The sequence below is a fragment of the Salminus brasiliensis genome, chromosome 1 (genome assembly GCF_030463535.1).
Source record: "Salminus brasiliensis chromosome 1, fSalBra1.hap2, whole genome shotgun sequence".
Taxonomy (NCBI): domain Eukaryota; kingdom Metazoa; phylum Chordata; class Actinopteri; order Characiformes; family Bryconidae; genus Salminus; species Salminus brasiliensis.
In genome coordinates, this window is record NC_132878.1 from 80,857,830 (window position 1) to 80,879,352 (window position 21,523).

The following is a 21,523-nucleotide window of genomic DNA, read 5'->3' on the forward strand; positions in this document are numbered from 1 at the left end:
CCTTTCTTCCTCTTCTTCCTTTTTCTTTTTTTAATTCTGTAATTCTTTCTTCTCCCTGAATTCAACATACACTTTACAAAATGCCCTCTTTGACCTTGCAGTTGACCAACCTGATCAAGTTTTTTAATTTTTTTTGGCACAAAACAAAGGGAGAAACACTTAGCATAAGCTTGTGGGCCCGAGCCATTCTGTCTAAAGCTTTTTCTTCAAATGCTTGCCAACTCAGCAGCCTTCCTGAGCTTTGTATTCCTAGGGGAAGCAAGCGCTGATATGACCTGCCTTATTTAAGATGTGGTAAAAAGTCATTTTTAAATGCGTGGGCAGTTGATTCAAGGTGCTTTGGCAAGCTTGAGACGATGATGTCTGGGCCTGCTGGCTGAGATTGACAAACAGAAAGTCAGAATTCCTTGTCCTGGCCTATCCCGATCCCAATATGTCGGCATAACCCTGGAAGACACTTCTTGTTGCATACCGTACATGACCAAACTCACCCACATCCCACACACAGCTACAGGCATGTACCGTATCTCCACGTCGGTGGAGCTCTGGAGAACTCAAGGCTGCAGCCAAGCCTCATCATGGCATTAATAAACCACACTCGCTGGAGTGTAAGCTAGCCTCTAGCTAACTCAACATATGTACTTTCCCTTTGTGTACAGCAGCAGCAGCAGCAACAGCGATATAAATAGTGCTATAAATGGGTAATAATATCTCTAGTGAAATGTACATCAATCTTGTCCCTGTCTACTCCCACTCGTGTCCTGTCTCCCCTCTCTGGAGGAATGGGCAGCAACTTGGCTTGCATATTTTTCTGTTACATAGCTGTTGTTTTTTTTTCTTGCCTCCGTCCAGGTTTGTTCCTCTTGCACTCTCCAGCTATTTCCAGCCTTCGAGAGATGTTGTTGTGAAATGATAGATCGGCAGGTTGAAATCCTCAACCTGCCACGAGTGAATGCTTCAGCAAAGCCAACAGCAGCAGCGGAAACTAGTCGGAATTAGTTTCAGGCCAAATGAATTCTCACTGGCACAAGTCATCCACTTAACAACTGAGTCAAAAATGGTACAGTTCCAATACAACTGTTGGACAGGAGGTCACCAGTGGCTTGGAAATCCACAAGCCAGTCATTTCCGAGATGTACTGAACTTTGAATGAGATCTGTAAACTTCGCCTTGGCACACAGAGGCACAGTGCTTGAGACAGTTCTCCCACTCGGGGAAAGAATGTGTTTCAAACATAATCCAGTCATTTTCTTTTAAAGCCTTCCGCAAACTGCAGTAGCGGCACTCTTTTAGGTTTATTACACATTGCACTGTAGGAGGTGATGCCACTACAATCCGGGCCAAGCTTTATTATGATAAAGATTCTCTGACAGTAAGCCTACGATGCAGGAATCCAGTGACAATCCAAAAATAATGAAAATCTTAATATTCTCACCACAAAAGGAGACTACTCATGGGTGGCTGTGTCATGTCAGAGTTCTGAAAGATGATGGTATTTAGTATAAAATTGTCATTTAGCTGGTTCTAGATCAAAAAGACAGAGCAGTGATGAGCTTGTAAATGAGAGTGGATAGACTGGACATGTGATGCCACTGCATTGATTCTTGACAACAGAGAGCCTTACCAACTGAGAATACCGAATTAGAGATCTGAAAGAAGCATACTTTTCATTTTAAACATGAGTCTTGCAACCCATTTACATATTTATAGTTGGGAGAGACAGATAATGAAATATTTCATCCTGCAATGCCAATTACACCATTTAATTTAACTTGGGTTCACTGAGGGGGTGATGGCTCAGAGAATACAGCACAATTTCTGCTGCTATAGACACTACCCATGTCTATGAGGTCAACTTACAGCAGTATTATGCAAGAAGTGGTATTTTCTGCTACTGGGCTCTCATTAAACTGGAGTGCAACATCAGTTTGGGAGAGTGATCTGTTCAGTATGGGTATGGGTCATATTAAAGAAATCAGATTTGGTGGGGAAATCGGGCCACTTTGCCTGCTGTGTATGTAAGCAAAAATGGCCTGTTGATTTACATTTACATATATGGCATTTAGCAGACGCTCTTATCCAGAGCGACTTACAAAAGTGCTTTGCTATTTACCCAAGAAAAACCTTAGCTAGTTTGAAAAGACTAATATTTTAAAAGATACCTCTAAGCTTTAGACATTACTAAACACAAGTCAATAAGGAGGCCACTCTGCTATTCGCCCAAATATTCTCGGAAGAGGAGGGTCTTCAGTCTGCGTTTGAAGACAGCGAGCGACTCGGCTGTTCGGACACCCAGGGGAAGTTTGTTCCACCACTTTGGTGCCTGAACAGAAAAAAGTCTGGACGCTTGTCTTCCTGTGGATTTTGAGGGATGGCGGGCCGAGCCGAGCCGTACTTGAAGCTGGAAGGGCTCTTGGTGCAGATCGGCTTTTGACCATTGCCATCAAGTACGGTGGGGCTGGTCCGTTCTTGGCTTTGTAGGCCAGCGTCAAGGTTTTGAATCTGATGTGGGCAGCAGCTACAGGAAGCCAGTGAAGAGAACCCAGCAGTGGAGAGACATGGCTGAATTTAGAAACGATTTATCTTCGGATCAAAAACTAGCAAGTCAATAACTTCATCATGCAAGCATGACATCAAGGACGCCAGCTAATAACCTATTACTTGCAAGTTCAACAGAAAGAAGACCAGAGCAGCACCTGTCTTGCATCATTTTATGCATCTCTCTTATCTCTTCTCTCAGTTTGGGTTTTCTTCTGTAGTAACTGACAGTAAGATTTGTCCTCTTTAAGTCCAATATGAATGGGCAATCTTTACAGCACTGAGCAGTGAGCATTGACCGTTTCCCTGCTATAGTAAGTTACCGTTGTTGCATGACCGCAGCTGCTGCTTTTGGCAACATGGCAAGTATAAACCCTCTTAGTCAGCTGAGAGAATGTTGTATAAGCATATACAACATTAGTGGACATGCTGGACAGACTGCTAGGCTATCTAACCATCTACAAGAGTATTTAAGGACGAGCGAGTTCACTTGGTGCGTAGAGATGGAGCGTGACCTTGCACCCTCCACTGGGTTATACGGAGCGATCCACCGACACTTTCACAACCATATGGCTGTGTGCTCACTTCTTTTTTTGTGCTGCAGTGGCAATTCATCACTATCGAGTTTCATTTTCTCCATCTGTTCACCTGATGGGCACATTTGAAGCACAATTACTATTCAGACACCCACAAAAACGGCAGAAGACTTGTTCTGTGAGCTTTTTAAAATAACCTCAATTAAAATAAAGAAGCATAATCCAGCCTAAAACTAGCATTTAATAGGCCATTTGTCATGTTATAGAACATGCTGTAGTGCAGCACTAAATCCCTCAGTCTCATCAGGGATTTCCTCAGGGAATTCTTTATTGTGATGCTTTTCATTTTTATTCATCAGTGTTCCCTCACTACCCAGCATACATTACACAAATGCCTCATACAACCACTGAGACCCCAGTCACTGAAGTGGACACTAATATATAGCCAAAAGAAAAGCATTTAAAGCAGCTGGTCCTGGAAAACACCCCAAACAGCTTGTAGGCCTTCAAGAGACCAGCATCAGAAGGTGAGTTTAAGCCTTTAAGCTAAAAAGATCTTCCTCTGAAGACTACTGAGGCACCACTGTTTGAGGTGACTAAGCACATTTAGCTCCATATATTCTATAGTTGCATATTCTAGTTTGGCTGGAGTGTCTCTTAAATGCATCAATGGGTCTTCTCCTCTGAGTCTTTGAAATATTTCCACATTAGGCTCTGCTTAGATGCTGCTATTCCACTGACACTGATGCTTGACATTCTCTGCACTTCTGAGAAAAAAACAAAGATAACACACAGCTCACTTCATTCGTTTTTAATTACAATACCCAGCGTTTGAATCATGTACTTGATTACGTAAACCAATAAGGTGACTTTACAGGCCTGTTTGCCTAACCGCACCAATGCCTAAGGAACCCAGAGCTACCCAAAGAAATCAATAAGCCCTCAGGTGCTCAAAGCAGCCACAGTTGGTCTCAGACACAATGCTTGTCCTTCTACCACGCACTCGCAAACTGTTGAATCTGTTCGTATTTCTTTCCACTCACATTTTAATTAGAGACCTGGCACTGTTGGCTCATGCTAATTTGTGCCTATTCCATGCTGCCTGCTCCCTCTCCCTGAGCGAGCGAGCTTGCCATTTCCTTCCAACAGAGGGGGAGGTGACAGATTGCCTGAGATCATCATGATAGGCTCCTGGTCTATTATTAGCCTGCTTCCTTCGAGATGGCCATGGTTTGTTTTTGCTTAAAAAAAATTATTAAAAAATTTAAAAGTGTGAGACAAAAGCCAGCCGGCACACTCTCCTTCTGTCTTGCGCACACACACACACACACACACACAAACACACTTGTTTTTAATGCCTTGTCAGGATGAGAGGTCCTATAGCACAGTTGCTCCTAAACCTGGTCCTGGAAGCTTAGAGGCTTCCTGCTGTAAATCCTCACTTTCAGCTTAGGAAGGTCTCGTTAATTAGCCGATTAGCTAAAACAGGTGTGTTATGAGCACAGTAAACAAAAACGTGCAGGACAGGGGGGGGGTCCTCCAGGCCCAGGGTTAGGAACTGTTGCTATAGCAGATGGGTGACAAATAAGAGGGAATTTGTTTGATGACAGAGAGCGACTCTGCCATTCGGACACCCAGGGGAAGTTCGTTCCACCACTTTGGTGCCAGGACAGAAAAAAAACTGGACGCTTGTCTTTTGTCTTTTGTGGATTTTGAGGGATGGCGGGTCGAGCCGAGCCGCCAGGGCTCGAGGGGCTCTTGGGGTGGATCGGCTTTTGACCATTGACTACTTAGATATGAGGTTGACATGACTTCTCATTTAAATTTTTATCTGTTCCACCTTAAAATCTGCAGCAGTTGAAGGTGCAGGCGTGCAGGTGCCAGAATGTAGCTACCCCATGTTTTAAGGTGGAATTGAACATTTACATTAGAAGCCAACTTTAGCCTCATTATTTGGTCAGTTTCTCTAGCTGAGCTAATAGTTGTAACAAACAGATTTTTTAAAAACCCATTTTTTTTCCTGAAGATAGCAAGGCCAAATGTGCTCTCTCGGGCTCCGGCTGCTGATGTTAAACATCATATTTGATTAATGTGGAATATAAAACTGACATGGTCACAATTCTAAACCACTATCTTCCATACGTCCAAACTTGTGATGTACTAAAACTAAGCTACTAATTTTACAAAAAGTACTGACAGAGGCTGAGGAAAAATGGTCATTGTGCTGTGGGAAGACATTTGATACAATCTAGCATATGATCATAATAATAAGCAATATAATGAACCATTACAAAACATGGATTTAGGAACAGGGGGTTATTATTTGTGAATCACTATATATATATATATATATAAACACTGCTATGTAATAAGAACTGTCTAAAGCTAGACTAACCGTTTACCTGACGCTAACCTTACCCTCAACAGCCAAGCAATGTCCCTGAAACATATAGCTTTTGTAAAACACACACACACACACACACACACACACAAACACAAACACAAACACACACACACACACACACACACACACACACACACACACACACACACACACACACACACACGAGTGGTTAATCCCAAGCTGTCCTTCAAATTGGCACACACTGCCACTGGGCTCTAATCAAAGCTTGTCTTCTGCTTAAGCAGTCATCACTCAGTAATTTGTCCCTGCCAGGAATCAATTTGGAGTGATCTCCGGACAGACCCTGTCTCGTGTCCGGCAGGAGAGCCGATGAGACGGGGCTAAGTGCAACATCAGCACCAGCAGCTGTGAACTCCTCGACACAGCTGTCGATTATTCGCTTTTCCGCTCCTGAGAATGACAGTCAACCTTTTCACTGTCACACTTCACATTTTTCTCGGAAATGGGGGCTTTAAAGCCCATCCACACACACAGAGCAAGGCTAGTGAAGAGTAGCTGGCTTTCTGGGACAGTCGCATGCTGCAAAGAACGCCGCCTGACGCAACGAACTGACGTAAATCGCCTCTAGATTTTCGGTCATGGTGTCATCCTGTGCCAGTTCTGGGGTCTCTCTTCTAAAAACACCACAGAAAAGCTCAGCATGGGCCCACCTTCATCATGGTTCAACATCCGCCATCCGCCACCTGTGCTTTCAGATGGCTGCGAACATGCACAGCCTTGTGGGATCTGCCTAGGCTGCAGCTCAGATTTGTTTACATTTACATACATTGCTCATTTAGCAGGCGCTATTGTCCGGGGGATGTTTTTTGCAGACTGTACTACAGTATACAAGATGCTGCTGGTGGTGCTTTTGTCATACAAGGCATGTAGCTAGAGAGGTCTGATCCAGACACATTTAAATTTATGGGATCAAGGCTACATTAGGCCTGATCCATGAGCTTGGTTTCATTTTGTGCTCATATTTACTCCACTATTGTTGGTGGTGCCACAAAACGGACATCATCCACAACCTGCAGAAGCGAGGTGCATTCAAAGAAGCCAGCAAAGCAGTTGAAACTTTTTTGCAGGTGGAGTAGAAACTTCAGACTTCTCATGGGGCCTCAATACGAGACGCTTATTTGCATATCACTAATCCCAATTTACTATTCGCTTTGGCGCTTTAATAAACTTTAGTGACAAACACTATAACAACCTGTTTTGAATTAGCAGCCTTTTGCCTTAACAAGTAACATATCAGTGAACTGCCACTAGGCTTTTCAGAATGTACACGCAGCAAGCACCAAAAACATGATCTCAGAGACTGGTTCAAGCTGACAGAAAAACTCTCTACATTTGTGGAGGCTAGAAAAGCATCTCAGAATGCACAACACGTGCAGCCAATCTTGGGCTGAATGTGCTAAAGCAGTGGAAGACCACGCCAGGTTTCACTGCTGTCAGCCAAGAACAGAAAGCTGAGGCTGGAGTAGGCACAAAACTACCACCAAACTGGACAGTTAAAGACAGGAAAAGCGTAGCCTGATCTGATGACTCTTAATTTCTGCTGAGGCAGTAGGATGAAGAAAGGTCAACAGCTTGAATTTATGGACCTAACCAGCCTTGTCCAGCAGTCCAGCCCAGTGCAGGTGGGTTAATGGTGTGGGGAACATTTTCTTGGCACACTTTGGGCCTGTTGTTACCAATCAATCCTTGCTTGGAGGCCACAGCCTATCAGAGTATTGTTGCTGAGCGTGTGAATGCCTTTATGGCCTCCCCAATCACCAGATTTAGACTCAAGACAACACCCTTGGGATGTGATGTACCATAGAAATGAAAGAAGTGAAATTCTTTTTTTTTTTTTTTTTTTTTTTTTTTTAAAATGCAACGGTTGACGAGATATATGTAGCTCTAGCAAACCTACCAGTATTGTCAGAATGACCAGAATGACCAAAATGACCATATTCAGAATGACCATGATTCATCCAGGAGCTGCTGATGGTGAGTAAGTCAGCAGTGGTCAATGCGCATGCCATTCTGCTTCGAAAATTAACACGCCAATTAGACCTATATTATATATTTTATTGACTCATCAGACAAGATTGTTCAATTCCAATCTGTATTTGGAACACATACAAATTACAGCGCTCACTGAGAGATCATTTATACAATACTGGATTGTGTGTATGTGCAATGACTCACAGCAGTTATGATTAATGGCTTAGAATTTTACATATTTGTTTATATCAGCCAATGATTAGTCCCTCAATGAAAGCAGGACTTGTAAACATTCAACATAACATAAAAAAATGTGCAGTGTTTCCAAAAGCCAATACTGCTTCTCTTTCTGTTTTGGTTATTCCATTTTTTTACGGAGTCCTGAGAGAAGGCAGCACAGAGATGACCACAGCATGGTGAAACTGACCCCAGCTCCACTGTGACATTTGCAGAAAATCCAATATTGAAACAATGTTGAAACAGTGACACCAGCCTCAGAATTCCCAGCTTTTCGTGATTTCTTCATCTCAAACACTTTGTGTCCATATAGATTGTTTGGGACTTGAGCCTTGGGGCCCGACCAATATATTGATTGGTTGATAATACCAGTTGATTAGTGCTGCAGATATTTGTGGACCTTTGTAATTTAACATTAGCTAGTTTAATCTACCCTTACTCTCATCTCTGCTCTCCCGGTCTTGATTTCACTTCTTGAATCAGTCATTTCACATTAAAAGCCCTATGCTGAGTTTTGTAAATGTGATTTCATGACATTTTATGCAATTCTGAAGCAGCTGGGGCAGTAAATGCATGTAGAGGAAACACTGCAAATGTTGTACGGGTAATGTAGTTGGCTAGCTGTTCTTTTGCATGATAGCGTCCCTCAAAGCATGCTCTGCATTTATGACCATGGAGTGAAAAGGAATCAATAAAATTAATTTTAAATTAGATTTTTATAATTATATATTTATAATTTAAATTGTATCTGCTTATAAAACAGAATTAGAATTTGTATGGCCCTAAAATTGGTATTGATAGCATTGAAGGCATTGATAGCTTTCTTTTTAGCCAGTAAAAATGTGGCAAAAATATAACCCCACAAAAATTCAAGTCATTTTCATAATAGCAGTCCCCACCACTATATTTAGTGGTTTAAAGTCTGATAACCTCGGAAATGCTAATGAAATACATTAGTTGAATATAAAAACGAATTTCCTTTACACTATGGTATCAAAACGAGGTGCCGAATAATCCTACAGCCTCACATCTCAGGAGTCCAAACCGAACCCATCCTCCCCTGGCCTGTCTCTTTCTCCCAGCTCCTGCTGTATATGAGTACAGTATAGCGGTGGCGCCCAGAGCTAAAGGGATTTGCATAACTCCATAGTCTCCTTTGGTGTCGGCAGGCTTTAATCCCCACTGATCTGATTGGATTAGCACACAAAGGCTGTCCCCATGCGTACAGACATGGCCGAGGAGCGGGCCATCCCGAGCCACACACACACACACACACACACACACACACACACACACACACACACACACACACACACACTCTCTCTCACTCTCACTCTCACTAACTCTCTCTCTCTGTGAGCCTCCTCTCACAGGTAGCACTTTCACACAGGCTTGTGGCTGTGCAGACCCAACTGCATGACACTACCCAAAACTCTCTGTGTCCAAAACCTCAGTAGAACAACAATTTAGCAGCTTGCAGAGGAATAGCCAAAATACTAAACTACAGCTGGCCATATAATGTTGTTTCTCCTGGGGACTGACTGAAAGAAAGAGCTCATGGATGCGAGCGGCCGAAATACGCTTTCCTTGCTGAGCTCAGTCTAGATGATAGAATGAGGAGCTCTGTTATACAGGAGGGGCTCAGAATAGATCCTAGCTAGCTGAGGTGGTTCTGGCATCTGATAAGGATGCTCCACCAGTCGCGCTCTGTTGGAGGTGTACCGGGCAAGACCAATTGAGAGGAGATCCCGAGGAAGACCCAGGACCTGCTGAACTGATTATATCTTCCGGCTGGCCTGTGCCTGCCCTATTGCCATGGGGCCCTGAATAGGATCAAGTGGATAAAAAGATCATGATAATGATGTTTCTGAACCTAGCTAACGTCAGCTGGAGTACTTAGCAAAACCACCTGGGCACCAAGAAGCCTTCGCTAAGCTAAGTTCTCAGTCAGGTCCTTAACAACATGTCCAGGTGTAATATATTACACATCCTCTCACACTCAAGCAAAGAAATCACACTTTTCAGACCTGTTAAAACATAGCCTTCCACCGATTTGTTGGCCTGTGTATTTTCTCCACCCCCCCATTTTTTTCTGGGATATAGAACTCTTACATCAGCCACCATTTTTAAGGCTCTTCTATGACATGGCTCCCCAGACTCCTTTTTGCCACCTTAATTTTTTAAGACTATAGCGTGAGGTCACAGACTGCCTAAGTGAGCTGCTCCAATAATTCTCAATTTTGCAAATTAGGCCATGCTCAGCGTTTCTCTCCTCTTAAATGAGTTCTTTCTGGGACACGGTAATGGTGTGATATCAGTAAGGCACTTGCAGAGTTCCAGTTCATGCTCTGCTGCCAGACAGGGTCGGCAGGAGAACGGTGAAAAGTCCCCCAATTACTGTCAAAGTGTGACCGAGGGGCTCTCATTGAATTAAGCCAGGTTCACTCAAAATCTCCCCAATTCCAATTCAATCTAACTACACATAAATTGCTCCTGAACACGACCAACACCAGCTTTCTTCAGCTTTTCTTTCTTTCTGCTTTCTTCACCTACCTCCACAGTAACAGGCTGTGGAGAGACACACTGTCTTCATTAGGGCTGGAGATAACCATTGGTTTCTCGTTATCGCAGCATTGGCCTGTGTAATGCTAGTATTTCATTACTCTTAACCACAAAACTGGGTTATTGGATACTGTGAGCTTTCCAATTGATCAGATTAGTGTAAATAAAAAGTGCCAACAAATGATGGCCTTTCAAGCTGAGGACATCACATCCTCTTTGAATCCCTGGTAAACTTGTGTGTGAGTGATGCCATTCCCGAACATTACTGGTAAAACTACCCCTGGATTTGAGAGGAATACAGATTTAACATATCAAAAGCTCTGAGTGACTCGTGAATCCTGAAAGCACAGTAGGTAAGAGAGGAACAGAGCCTCATTACAATGACATACTTTAATGTTTCTAAGCCTGAATAATGGTGACTATTGTGGTGATTGCCCCTAAAAGGGCACTGGACCTTTGAGAGAAACAAAATGTAAGAGAAACACAGAAGCCACAGCACAGCTCCTCATTTGTCTCTGCAGGCAGGCAGTTAAGGGCTTAGTGTGCTCCGAGCCCAGGCGGGCTGGTGTGTCCTTAGGCCTTGCACTAAATCACATCCTAGAGCTACCGTTGCTATTATTACCACCAGGATGCACCTTTCTCCACAACTACAGCAGCATGCCAAAGAGGATTCACTCATTGAGAGGCTATTTATAACCCCTGATCCCTGTGCTCTCATGACCCCTTTTCACAGTCAGCCTCCGAGCCTTTAATACGCCTACGTTTTTATACAGAAAGCAGTCCATTTGCCAGCTTCATCTCAACTGAAGGTGATGCTCAGTGTAGCCCATATGAATCATGAGATGCTAAAAGTTCATGTTTGACCTCAGCATGTTGGGTCTTCTCATATAAGGTATAGAAGGGCTGCACAGTATATCATTTGCTGGTCCTTACTGGGATGTTGGCCTTGGCAATATTGATATTGAAGTAAGTTGCAATGTGAAAACGTCCCCTTTTACACTCCTACATGTTTTGTGTGTGTGTGTGTGTGTGTGTGTGTGTGTGTGTGTGTGTGTTTGCTGTGAGTTTCCTGACCAAACATTTTAGATACTAAGTGTTTCTATGGATGTTATGAAAAATCAAGACATTCACATTATCCAACAAATGTAAATAATTTTGGTCTTAATAATAAAGGCCAATCTTAACCCATGTCACATCAAGTCACATCAATGGTTAAAATTGTATTTTCAGTATACTGCAAGGCATGTTGCAATATGTAGTAGTCAATATGTAGCATCTCTAATATTAAAGGGTTAATGGTTCTGGAGTATCCCCTGCCATGTTCATGTTTTCCCTGATCCCAGCTATTGTTAAAATATAAAAATATTAACATATTAATTCTTCACAATACTAAGTATCTTATTTGAAGATTGATATTTGATTAATCATAACAGTTAACGATCAGACTAGTTAATAGTAGTTAACATCTAGCCAACTTCAGGTAGAATAGTAAACGTCTAGCTAACATCAGGTAGAATAGTAAACGTTTAGCAAATGTCAGGTAAAACAGTAAACATATAGCTAAAATCAAGTAGAGCACTTAACATCTAGCTAACATCAGGTAAAATAGTAAATATCTAGCCAACGTCAAGCAGAAGAGTCAACATTTAATTAACAGCAGTTAGAGTAATTATCATTTGGCTAACATCAGATAAAACAGTAAACTTATATATTTAACTTCTATCAGGTAGAGCAGTTAACATCTAGTTAACATCAGTTAGAGTAGTTAACATCTAACATCAGGCAGAATAGCTACTGCCCTGCTGCCTTCACCTTCTGAAGGGGTTTGAGCCACAGGATTTATGTCTTGGGCACATTTACACTTGCATTTTCATGTGGCTTGGCCTTATCTGGATAAGATCTTGATATTTGAGATGGATGAAGTGACCAGGTGTGAACGGGGTCAGAGAGATTGAAAAGGTTTCTACTTCAGGACCAGGTTAAAACCTGTGGTTTACTTGAGTGCAGACAGAAAAATTGTAAATGCTCAAAAGCTTATCATGTCTGCTTTAGGACATCAGACTTACACAGCTATTTAAATGGTCAAGAAGTCAAATAAGTAGCTAAATATTTAAACATGACCTCGTGCTACATGCTCTGAAGAGAAGATAAGATTAGCAGCGAGATGAAGAAATACAACATAACCTAACATTCATTACACAGTGAAAAAATTTAATGCTAATACTCTTGGGGTATTGTAGTCACATAAAACTGACCCATGCGTTAGATATGCTAATCATATCAAATTAGTGGTTGGTTGAGCTTGCAGTGCCATACTCCTGTGTGTGCCATCTACGAAAGTACCATAGCAGAACACTTGCTGACTCCACAGAACAACTCTGCACTCATGTGATGCTACTATTAGTAGGGGTGTAACAGTGCATTAGAACAGTGCACCCTGATATTTGTATGTGTTATGGAGCAGATTCAGAATTATCGGTTCTTCAGTATCGACCCACCCATGCCTACAACTTATAGGTAATACATATCTAGACCTTAGTTAAAGAACTGAATCTTTACAGGTTTACTGACCTGAATCAACTTTAACCTTCTTGGATTGCAACAGGCTGAATATCACCAATGTTAAACCAATTAACAACTAAACAATCCCCCACTGCTGACAGCCCGTCCTCCAAAGAGACCTATGATTAATATGGGTTGTTTTACTGGGTTGGTTTTTTTTAAAGAGAGTCGAGTAATTGCCAATCTAATCTGAAACTCTAACGTATCGATTCCCGTCCTTTTCATTCAGGACAAGTCCTTCCTTACAGCTTAGGTGTCCGAATAGGCCTTTAAATAGACTTAATATCCAAGAACGGTTGCCTGAAGAGGTTCGGGGCCAAATTTAGCTCAAAAGCCCCACTGTCTAAATCAGTGCCACTACTGTGTCCAACCCAGATCTGTGACAACCAAGCGCGTCTCTTCTAACTGCCCGCACAGCCGGGCAGTTCAGCAATCAAAGACATGTGGGAAAAGCCTTACTGCATTCTAATCAACCCAAAACAAACGCGAGGCCGTAAAACGAGGGTGGAAGGAACCTGAAGAATAAATGTTATTTGCTGTGTAATTGTTTAGTCAGGCAGCTGTCGAGTGCACCGCTGATGCAAACAGTCTGCTGCTAGGGGATGCGGTCAGATGGGTGTTGGAACGGTCAGCGGCTGTGTGTTTAAGAGGAAACAATAACAGCAGAGAGAAGTGTTAGCATTCAGGTTCAAATCCATGTGCTGCCAGCAGCTGAAGGTACTTTACAGCCCAACTGGCAGGATTTCATTTAGAGCAAAGAATGTAGGATTGGACAATATATGGTATGTTAATCACTGTGCCAATGCCCTTCGGCACCAAACTGTGCTGGACGCTGACCCCACCTCCCCCCCCGACTAGAACAAACAGACTTCGCTCAATTGTGATTGTGGTGTGAAACGTTCGGCTCATGACAATGCTCAGCTTCTTCAGCGGGTTCATGCTGGCTCAGACTGCAGAGCACAGCGCTGTAGAACTTAAAAATAACAAAGAAAGTGGCACCTAAGATAAACCGGTGTAGCTGTGCAAGAACAAAAGGCCTTATTCACAAAGTTTCTCCTTAAAACTCACTCACTCACATTTTTATGAAGATTCTGACATTCATTGATGTTTTCTTATTAAGGGCTTGTTCAATTTATAAGAACAATGGGATCCATCACACACAATGCTGTCAGACTTTTTCTTAGGAACTTTCCCAAGAACAAACGTAAGACAATTCTTAGGAGGATGTTGGTGAATGAGACCCAGTGTGTTCCACAGCTCCACATACCACCATGCTTTCTAGAGGATATGCAGGGGGGGTTCTGCATCTGCTGTTTCAGGCCAGAGCCTTTGACATACACTAAGTCCAAATGTTTGAGGACACCCCTTCTAATGAATTCAGCCACTTTAAATTCCACCCATTGCTGACACAGATGTGCAAATGCACATACACACAGCTTGTATAGTCCCTGTACATTGGCCCTCAATACTCCATTTGGGATGCATTGGAGGGTCCTTACAGCAACGCTCCAACATCTAGTAGAAACCCTTCCTTGGACATTAGACACTGGTACTGTAAGTAAAGGAACACAAAATTGTGTGTTTGTGTTGTTGTTGTTGACACTCTGTTTGGAAATGAAGCACAAATCTGTTCGATTCTTTCAGCATATTAACCAAACTGGGCGACATCAGGTATGACTTAATTAGAACAGTGTTAAATGAAGCGCTCTTGTATTTCCCTACAATGCATTGATTCTTTCAAACACTTTTACTTTTACACCACACACACCCACCAACATCTGCACGGCACCGAACAAGCGTACAGATACACACACAGCTGCTCAACCCCAAATTTCAGATGCCATTACAACTGCCATCTGTCTGATGCCACCTCAATCCATCCTGCTCAACGCTGCAGGAGGCTGGGATCCTAACTACCCCTGACACTTTCTTCAAGAGCTACTGTCGTTCTATTCCTAGTCGAGCCATGCTGCGAACTTAAGCGCCTCAGTGTGTGTGCGTCTGTGAGAGGAGGGATGAGAGGGGGGTGGACATGGTAGAGATTTCCCCAGGGACATGCAGATAATCGAGCCTTTACTGCGGACTTTATGATGATCATAATGAGTTACTGCAGCTACCATAAAACCCATTAAAGAGCAGGAGATTAATCCAGTTCTCACTCTAAATTACACACCAGTTCCGGAAAGGCAGTCAATAACCCGGCCAGTAGTGCTGCACTTTTAATCCAATTGTTTGCGCTTACAAGTTGTGATCTTTAAGAAGTTTTTGAGGATGAAAACTGACTTTATACTAGCGGTGGTGACGGTAAAATAAGTGGACACTATGAACCAGTTTTCCAGTCCCCCATTAAGCCTAAATTGAAGGTGTTTTCACAAATTAACTATGGAAAAAATGTCTAGAGAATTAGGGTTGATTGCGTTCAGCCACAAGAGCATTAGTGAGATCAGATAATGATGCTGGGCGATTAGTTAAACCCAAGTTACTGGATGAAGCTCCATCACAGCAGAGAATAATAGGGGGAGGGCACCTGTTGCTGGCGATTTGTTGATGGTTATCTTTATGCTGCGTGGTGTCTGAAACTGGGAAATACCATTTGTAGGAACGACCAAGGAAGCAGTATGTACCAGATGAAAACTCTGGATTTTAGGTCACACACACACACACCTGAGTTTATAAGATGTGATGTACACCTGATGAACCTTTTACCTTTTCCTTTGAAGAAATGGGCAAACTTGAATAAAACATGAATCCCATCAGCATGCATGTTTTTAAATGAAGTTTTTGATCGTTTTATTCTATTATACTAGCATTCATTAATTGCGTTTGATATTTGAGTGTTTGTGGGCGACTCAAAGTCATTGTTTGGGGATATCCTACGATCTTCGTGTTTTGTGGGTGCATCTTCCAACAACAACTAGAACACTAGAGTTATCTTGCTAGTTACCATCTGGTATATACAACAAACAACTTCCGATAAGCACGCAAACACAGCATTAGTCTAATGTGAGGGCTGTAAAAAAAATGCTTCACCAATGCTTCTCACTTTTTATTGTAGAAAAACTTTTTAAACATTCTAAAACATTTGTAAAACATTAAGACCTATTTAAATCAACATCATGCAGTGATCATATTTCCGTATCGGAGAATGGCTTCTCAGTCATTGCCATTCTATAACTTTAGTGAAGTGTGTACAAAATCTCTCTTTTCACAACCACTTGTCAACAAATACACGTGCACAGCTGTTCATGAGGGGGAGCACAAAGCCTGATTAGCATTTATAGCAGTAGTGTAAACATGAATTACACTCCCCAACTGTAGGGGGAGCCAGGGAGCAAAAAATACAAATTCTCACATAAAGCTGCTTTAAAAAAAAAGAAAGAAAAGGGGAAAACAATCATGTAACTGCTAAGCAAGTAAATCAAATAAGATAGTGGCGTAGCTTGCTTGTTGCTTATTGCTGTCGTCTTTTTAAAATCGGACTAAATCTGTTGTGCGGTACTCACCATACGTCATTCATCATGATAATAGTATATGGCCATATAGTCCACTCCTACTGCATAGCGCCAGTGCTGTAAAAGGGGAACCCTTGCGCAATCTCAGCTCAGTGTCTAATTCCCCAGAAACCGTGTCGCAATTATTCTTTAGCAGCTTCAGAACATGATGTAAAGGCATCATCAGAGGGCAAGCGTCAGCCCCACCATGTGCAGCGTACGGACCACGCTCTACTTGTTGAAGTGCGGCTGTCGCCATGGGCCAGAGCATGTGATATACACCAGCAATAACTGCAGGCTCTTCTGGTAGAGCAGTCCAGATTAGGTCCATGCTTCAGAACCTAACTGATGTGCTCAGCTGACAGTGTAAAACATTAGACCACTCGAGCTGGTTTTTATACCCCTCCTCAGCCCACCCCCAATTGGACATAACCATCCATGAAATGCCCAATTTCCATCAGCCGAGCCCTGCAGCCGCCCGGCCCTGCCCGAAAGTCTGTCCGTTCCATTCAGCCCTAAATGGCACCTTCCTGCGGTTCTTTTCTGCTGTTCCCTCTGCTGCGGAGCTCACAGCAGGGGGAGGGAGGGTTTGCACGCCAGCGTTCATCAGAAATACCACAGAACGGCTATGCTCTGGCAGAGGAATATGGGATCGGAGTAGGCTGGGGGGAAGAAAAAAAAATGGGGGAAAAGGCTAGATGTGTTCCCACATGCCTCATTTCCCTGAACCATCATCACTATAGCTGTCTAAAACATGAGTCACAGTGTGCATCACATATGTGAACAGTGCACTGTAAACACTCCATGGCGTTAAGGAGTGATGAATGATTTCTCCCTACTGGTGCACGCACTGGTTTCATTAAGTTCCCGACGACTTAACTGCCATGTCCCCCTCGAACAACAGAGCATCCTCTGTTACACTGCTTCTTCGAGCTAACGGCAGTGTGTCTGAAGTACACTGTTCCCAGATTACGAAGCATTAAACAGGCCATGAGGCAAAACACAAACAGTAAAGCCGTTTCCGAGACGTGCGGCTTCTTGGGTCGAGAATATATCCTGATTTTTCAGCATATCATGATGCTTAGTATTCACTGTAAAAGGTGAACACCTATCGGTAACCTGTAACCTATCTGAACTCTTCTGTACTGTGACAGAGCCATCGGCAAGGGTCTCAGAGGTTTCCTCCCCAGGATAGGCAGGGGGGAAATGATATTGGTGCATGGACATGGACAAAAGGTCTTGTCCCTGTCTGTATTACTGGACAGGGCCACACTAGTAAAGCTTGGAGCAGAATATGTGACTCTCAAACAGGCTTTTTTTTTTTTTTGCAGCTTAGGGTTCACATATAGACTGAATGGCTTGGGAGGATGGTTAGTGTGGCGCAACAGATAACACCACTACCGGCCAGTCAGCTATTACACACCCTGCAGGAGACCGGGGTTCGATCCTGGTCTGGGTGAGTCCCTGGGCCAGACTCCTAACACTGCATTGGCCCACCTCCGACAGTGCTTCCAGATCAGAGTCTTGTGTCAGTCGCATGTGGTTTTCCACTATATGAGCCCTTTAATGTTAAGCGACTAATCATACATTTAACATGACGAACATGATGAATTATAGGAGCTAGCTAACAAGGTCCCAAACAAGAGAAAGGGTTCATTTTGAGTTCAGCCTGGAGAAACAAGCTAGCATGGTTGACAAACGAAGACTAATGGACGCTAATAACTGCCAATTAGCACGCGGTTTCAACATTAGCATTTGTAAAGTCGTGTTTTCCGCGACTTTACTGGAGACACGGGCGTCGAGAGGCGTGTGTAATGTGTGGGAAGAGCTCTGGAGGAATAGGTTTGGGAGATTTAAGCGAGAGCAGAGTTGTGCTTTCAGCACTTCTAGAGAAAGTCTTCCTGAGAAGAGTGTTGACAGGCGGACTTGCCCTCTTTCACTTTCGACGACGAGGGCAAAGAGAGCAGAGTAGACGGAAAAATATGTCTAAGCTAGCCTCTCTCAGGTCGAAACTAAAGCTTTTTGGGCAAAGAAAGCGCTTTAAATTGTCCTAGGTTAGTTATACCGGCTCAAACAGCGTCTCCATGCCGGGGCATGGGCGCTAGCTGCTCAGTCAGCAGGGCTCTCGGAGGAGTGCGGGTTAGGTGGGCTCTGTTGTTGTGATTCAGGGAGGCTGTAGCTGTGTGTTGATCGGACTTCGCGATCAGTTTTGGAGATTTCTGGACGCAAAACAGTCTAAAACTGATCTAAAATATTTAGATCCGTCTCTCCTCACAGTACAGCCCAAACACCGCCAGCTCTGGCTGTTTAGGTGTTTAGCTAACTGAGCGCAAACAGGAAACGCCTGTCCTCCAGAATAAGCCACTTTTGTTGTTCTCGCGTTACGGAGGTGGAGAATGGGTCATTCAAGACCTACTAGACATTTGGGAGGAAGCCCTGAGCCCGGCTGCTCATACTTTCTGTGTAACCCTTATCTGGGGACGATGGTCACGTCCTTTTAAAAGTAGATACATATGTAAGTATCAGAAGTCAGAAGACCAATAAGAAACACCATAAGACCGAAGCCCTACCTCAGCTTCTTTGTCTTGCTCTCCTTCTTGTTGAGCACCCCCGGGACGCAGTTGGTGAGCTCGGTCCAGTCGGCGTGTAAGCCGCAGCTCCAGCCCGTAGAGAAGCGCGAGAAGAGCCACGTCTCCTTGCGGTTGGGCCGGTAGCAAGTGCACTTCTTCTGGCCGGGTCTGCAGTCGCACGGCACCTCCAGCCGCACGTTCTGCACCAGGTGGCGGCCGAAGGTGGTGCCGCCGGTCTTCTGGATGTGCAGGAAGACGATCACGTCCTCGCCCTTAATCTCGAAGTCCACGGCGCGCTCCAGGTCCCTGACGGGAAAGTAGTACTTCTTTACGTAGTGCGGATCCGGGGTGGGGAACATGGTCATGTCCTCCTCGCCCAGGTAGCCGTGCGGGGAGCCGAAGCCGATCATGCCGGGGGCGACGTACTGGTATAGGATCAGCATGAAGAACACGGAGCCCACGACGATCAGCAGGAATTTGCTGGCCCGCTCAGCCATGGTCCCTCCGGCTTCGGTCATGCGTTACCATCGCTCAGACATCGGGCTCCGGGGGGAGGGAGGGAGCGAGCGAGGGGGGAAGCAAGCTACTACTTCGCTTCGCTCTTTCGCCTCCATAAAGACTCTTACACACGCCGCCCGGGATCAGAGCGGGTCAGGGGGGGACACACGCTCGCACAGCCCGACTTCAAACGCATCGCGCCCCCCGCCAAAGTGCAAAACATCCACCTCGGTTCTCCCTGCTCGCAGCGCTCACGTCCTGCCTGCTCCCCGAGTGAGGACGTCTAGTCGCCGGCGCCGCACAACACACACTGGCTGCTGCTGCTGCTGCTGCTGCCTCTCCTGCTGTGAGCATGCTAGCGAACACGGCGGCGACACCCACACGGCTGCTCACACACAAACACACTCTCTCTCACTTACACACACACACGCACGCACGCGCGCGCGCGAAGAGCTCAACACGAGCGAGCGAGTCAGTCGAGAAGGAAAAGGAGCCGAGCGGTTTAATGCTTTGGTTGGTGTTCAGCGCCCACAGCGTGTTTTTTGGGGGAAACTTTGAGGCATTTCGTGTTGTAGTTTTTAAAGTGTTAAGTGTAGGACGTTTTGCGACGATAATATCCAAATTCAAAGGAGAATTAAACCTATTTAAAAAACAGGGAACTCATGCGTGAAGAGAAAGGCAAGTTAAAAAGCTCTTAAATCACATAAAGTTAGATTTATGCTTATGAATGTCCCAATAAAAACATGTATCTCCATATATGTCTGTTTTAAGTTTTCTCCATCTGTCCATTTGAACCCTGTAGCTGCCTTGTACCACGTGCAAATAATTCTGGATGAATGGACCAATAGAAACGCTCCAAATTGGCTCATTTTCTTTTCACATTGACTTCCATTAAAAGTTTTTAATTTTTCCTTCTCCTATAATGTTGCTGTTTTGCAGATACATTTTGGAGTTGCGCTTTTACCATGATGTTTTAAAGGTAAGTTCATGGCGGATAAGAAAACATTTGCATAAGTAACTATTTATATATCTTTCATATGTAGACAACATGTAGCTAATGCTGATAATTTACCATCAAAAATATTGTATTTCTATTTTTGCTGTTTTTAACTTTTTGACATGATTTTGGTAGCTGTTTTCTACGCTGTAATTTTCTATGATGAATGAACAATAGAAACAGCTATAAAATGGCTTAAAAGAAAATCTTAATGCAATGACTTCCATTAAAAGTTAAGAAGGTTACCTTACCTTACAGCACAAGATACACGAAGATCCAGTGGTTGTTTTGGATGGTAAATAAAATAGCTGTATTTGTGTTGTACGCACAGAAACACCTAGTTCTGGGCGTTGGTGTAGTCTAGTGGATAACATCACTACCTCTCCCACAGCAGAAAAGGGTTCCGTTCCCTGGCCAGGATAACACATCATGCTAGAGGCCTTGGGCAAGACTCCAAAGAACTACATTCAGCTACCTGAGTAACATTCAAAAGCATTTGACTCAATTGTAAGTCAATAAGAGCATCAAAAATTGTGTAAATTGAAGTGTAGTTTACATCACCACCACTGTAAGTTTGTCTGGTAAGTTTCTCTACAAAGGACAATGCTAACCCAATCCAACCGGTGATAAAGGCAACCACTGCTTCCAGTTCTGAGAACACCTGAGAACATTACCCTTATTGTCATCTAAAACTTGTTCCAGTGTCAGCACAGAAGAGGAATGACCAAGAAGCATGGCTTCATAACCAGCAAAATGCTCTCTATAAGTGTGGTCATGCTCACAGCCAAAGTTGATTGAGCATGTACTCAATGGATGGCATAGGGCTGCTCATGACTGAATGAATTTACTGGCTGCAGAATTACTGGTGACACTTAACATGTTAACTTAAAGGGCTCATACATTTCTACACTACACTATTCTTATATCTGACCCTTCTCTCTGAGGTCACCTTATGACATTTGTGTGCTTTTATGTACCAAAATGTATTTCCCAACCTCTGTTGAGCCCTAAGATTAACTGTTTTTAAACTCTGATCCTCAGCCATGTACCATTACCCACATTCTCATAGCCTCAGTGTGAATGGGTGAGACCAAACTGCTGGAAGTTCGGTGACTTAAGTGCATTCATTATCATGA

General features: G+C 43.6%; 1 protein-coding gene across 1 annotated transcript in view; it reads right to left on the bottom strand.

Annotated features, from left to right (window-relative positions):
• The window catches only part of hs6st1b (heparan sulfate 6-O-sulfotransferase 1b), a 100,706-nt gene extending 80,910 nt beyond the window's left edge, over positions 1 to 19,796 (bottom strand). The window contains exon 1 of the mRNA XM_072690763.1: positions 18,893 to 19,796. Coding sequence (XP_072546864.1) covers positions 18,893 to 19,410 — 518 coding nt within the window. The 5' untranslated portion in view covers positions 19,411 to 19,796. The remainder of the gene's footprint in view (positions 1 to 18,892) is intronic.
• Between the last annotated feature and the right edge of the window lie 1,727 nt (positions 19,797 to 21,523).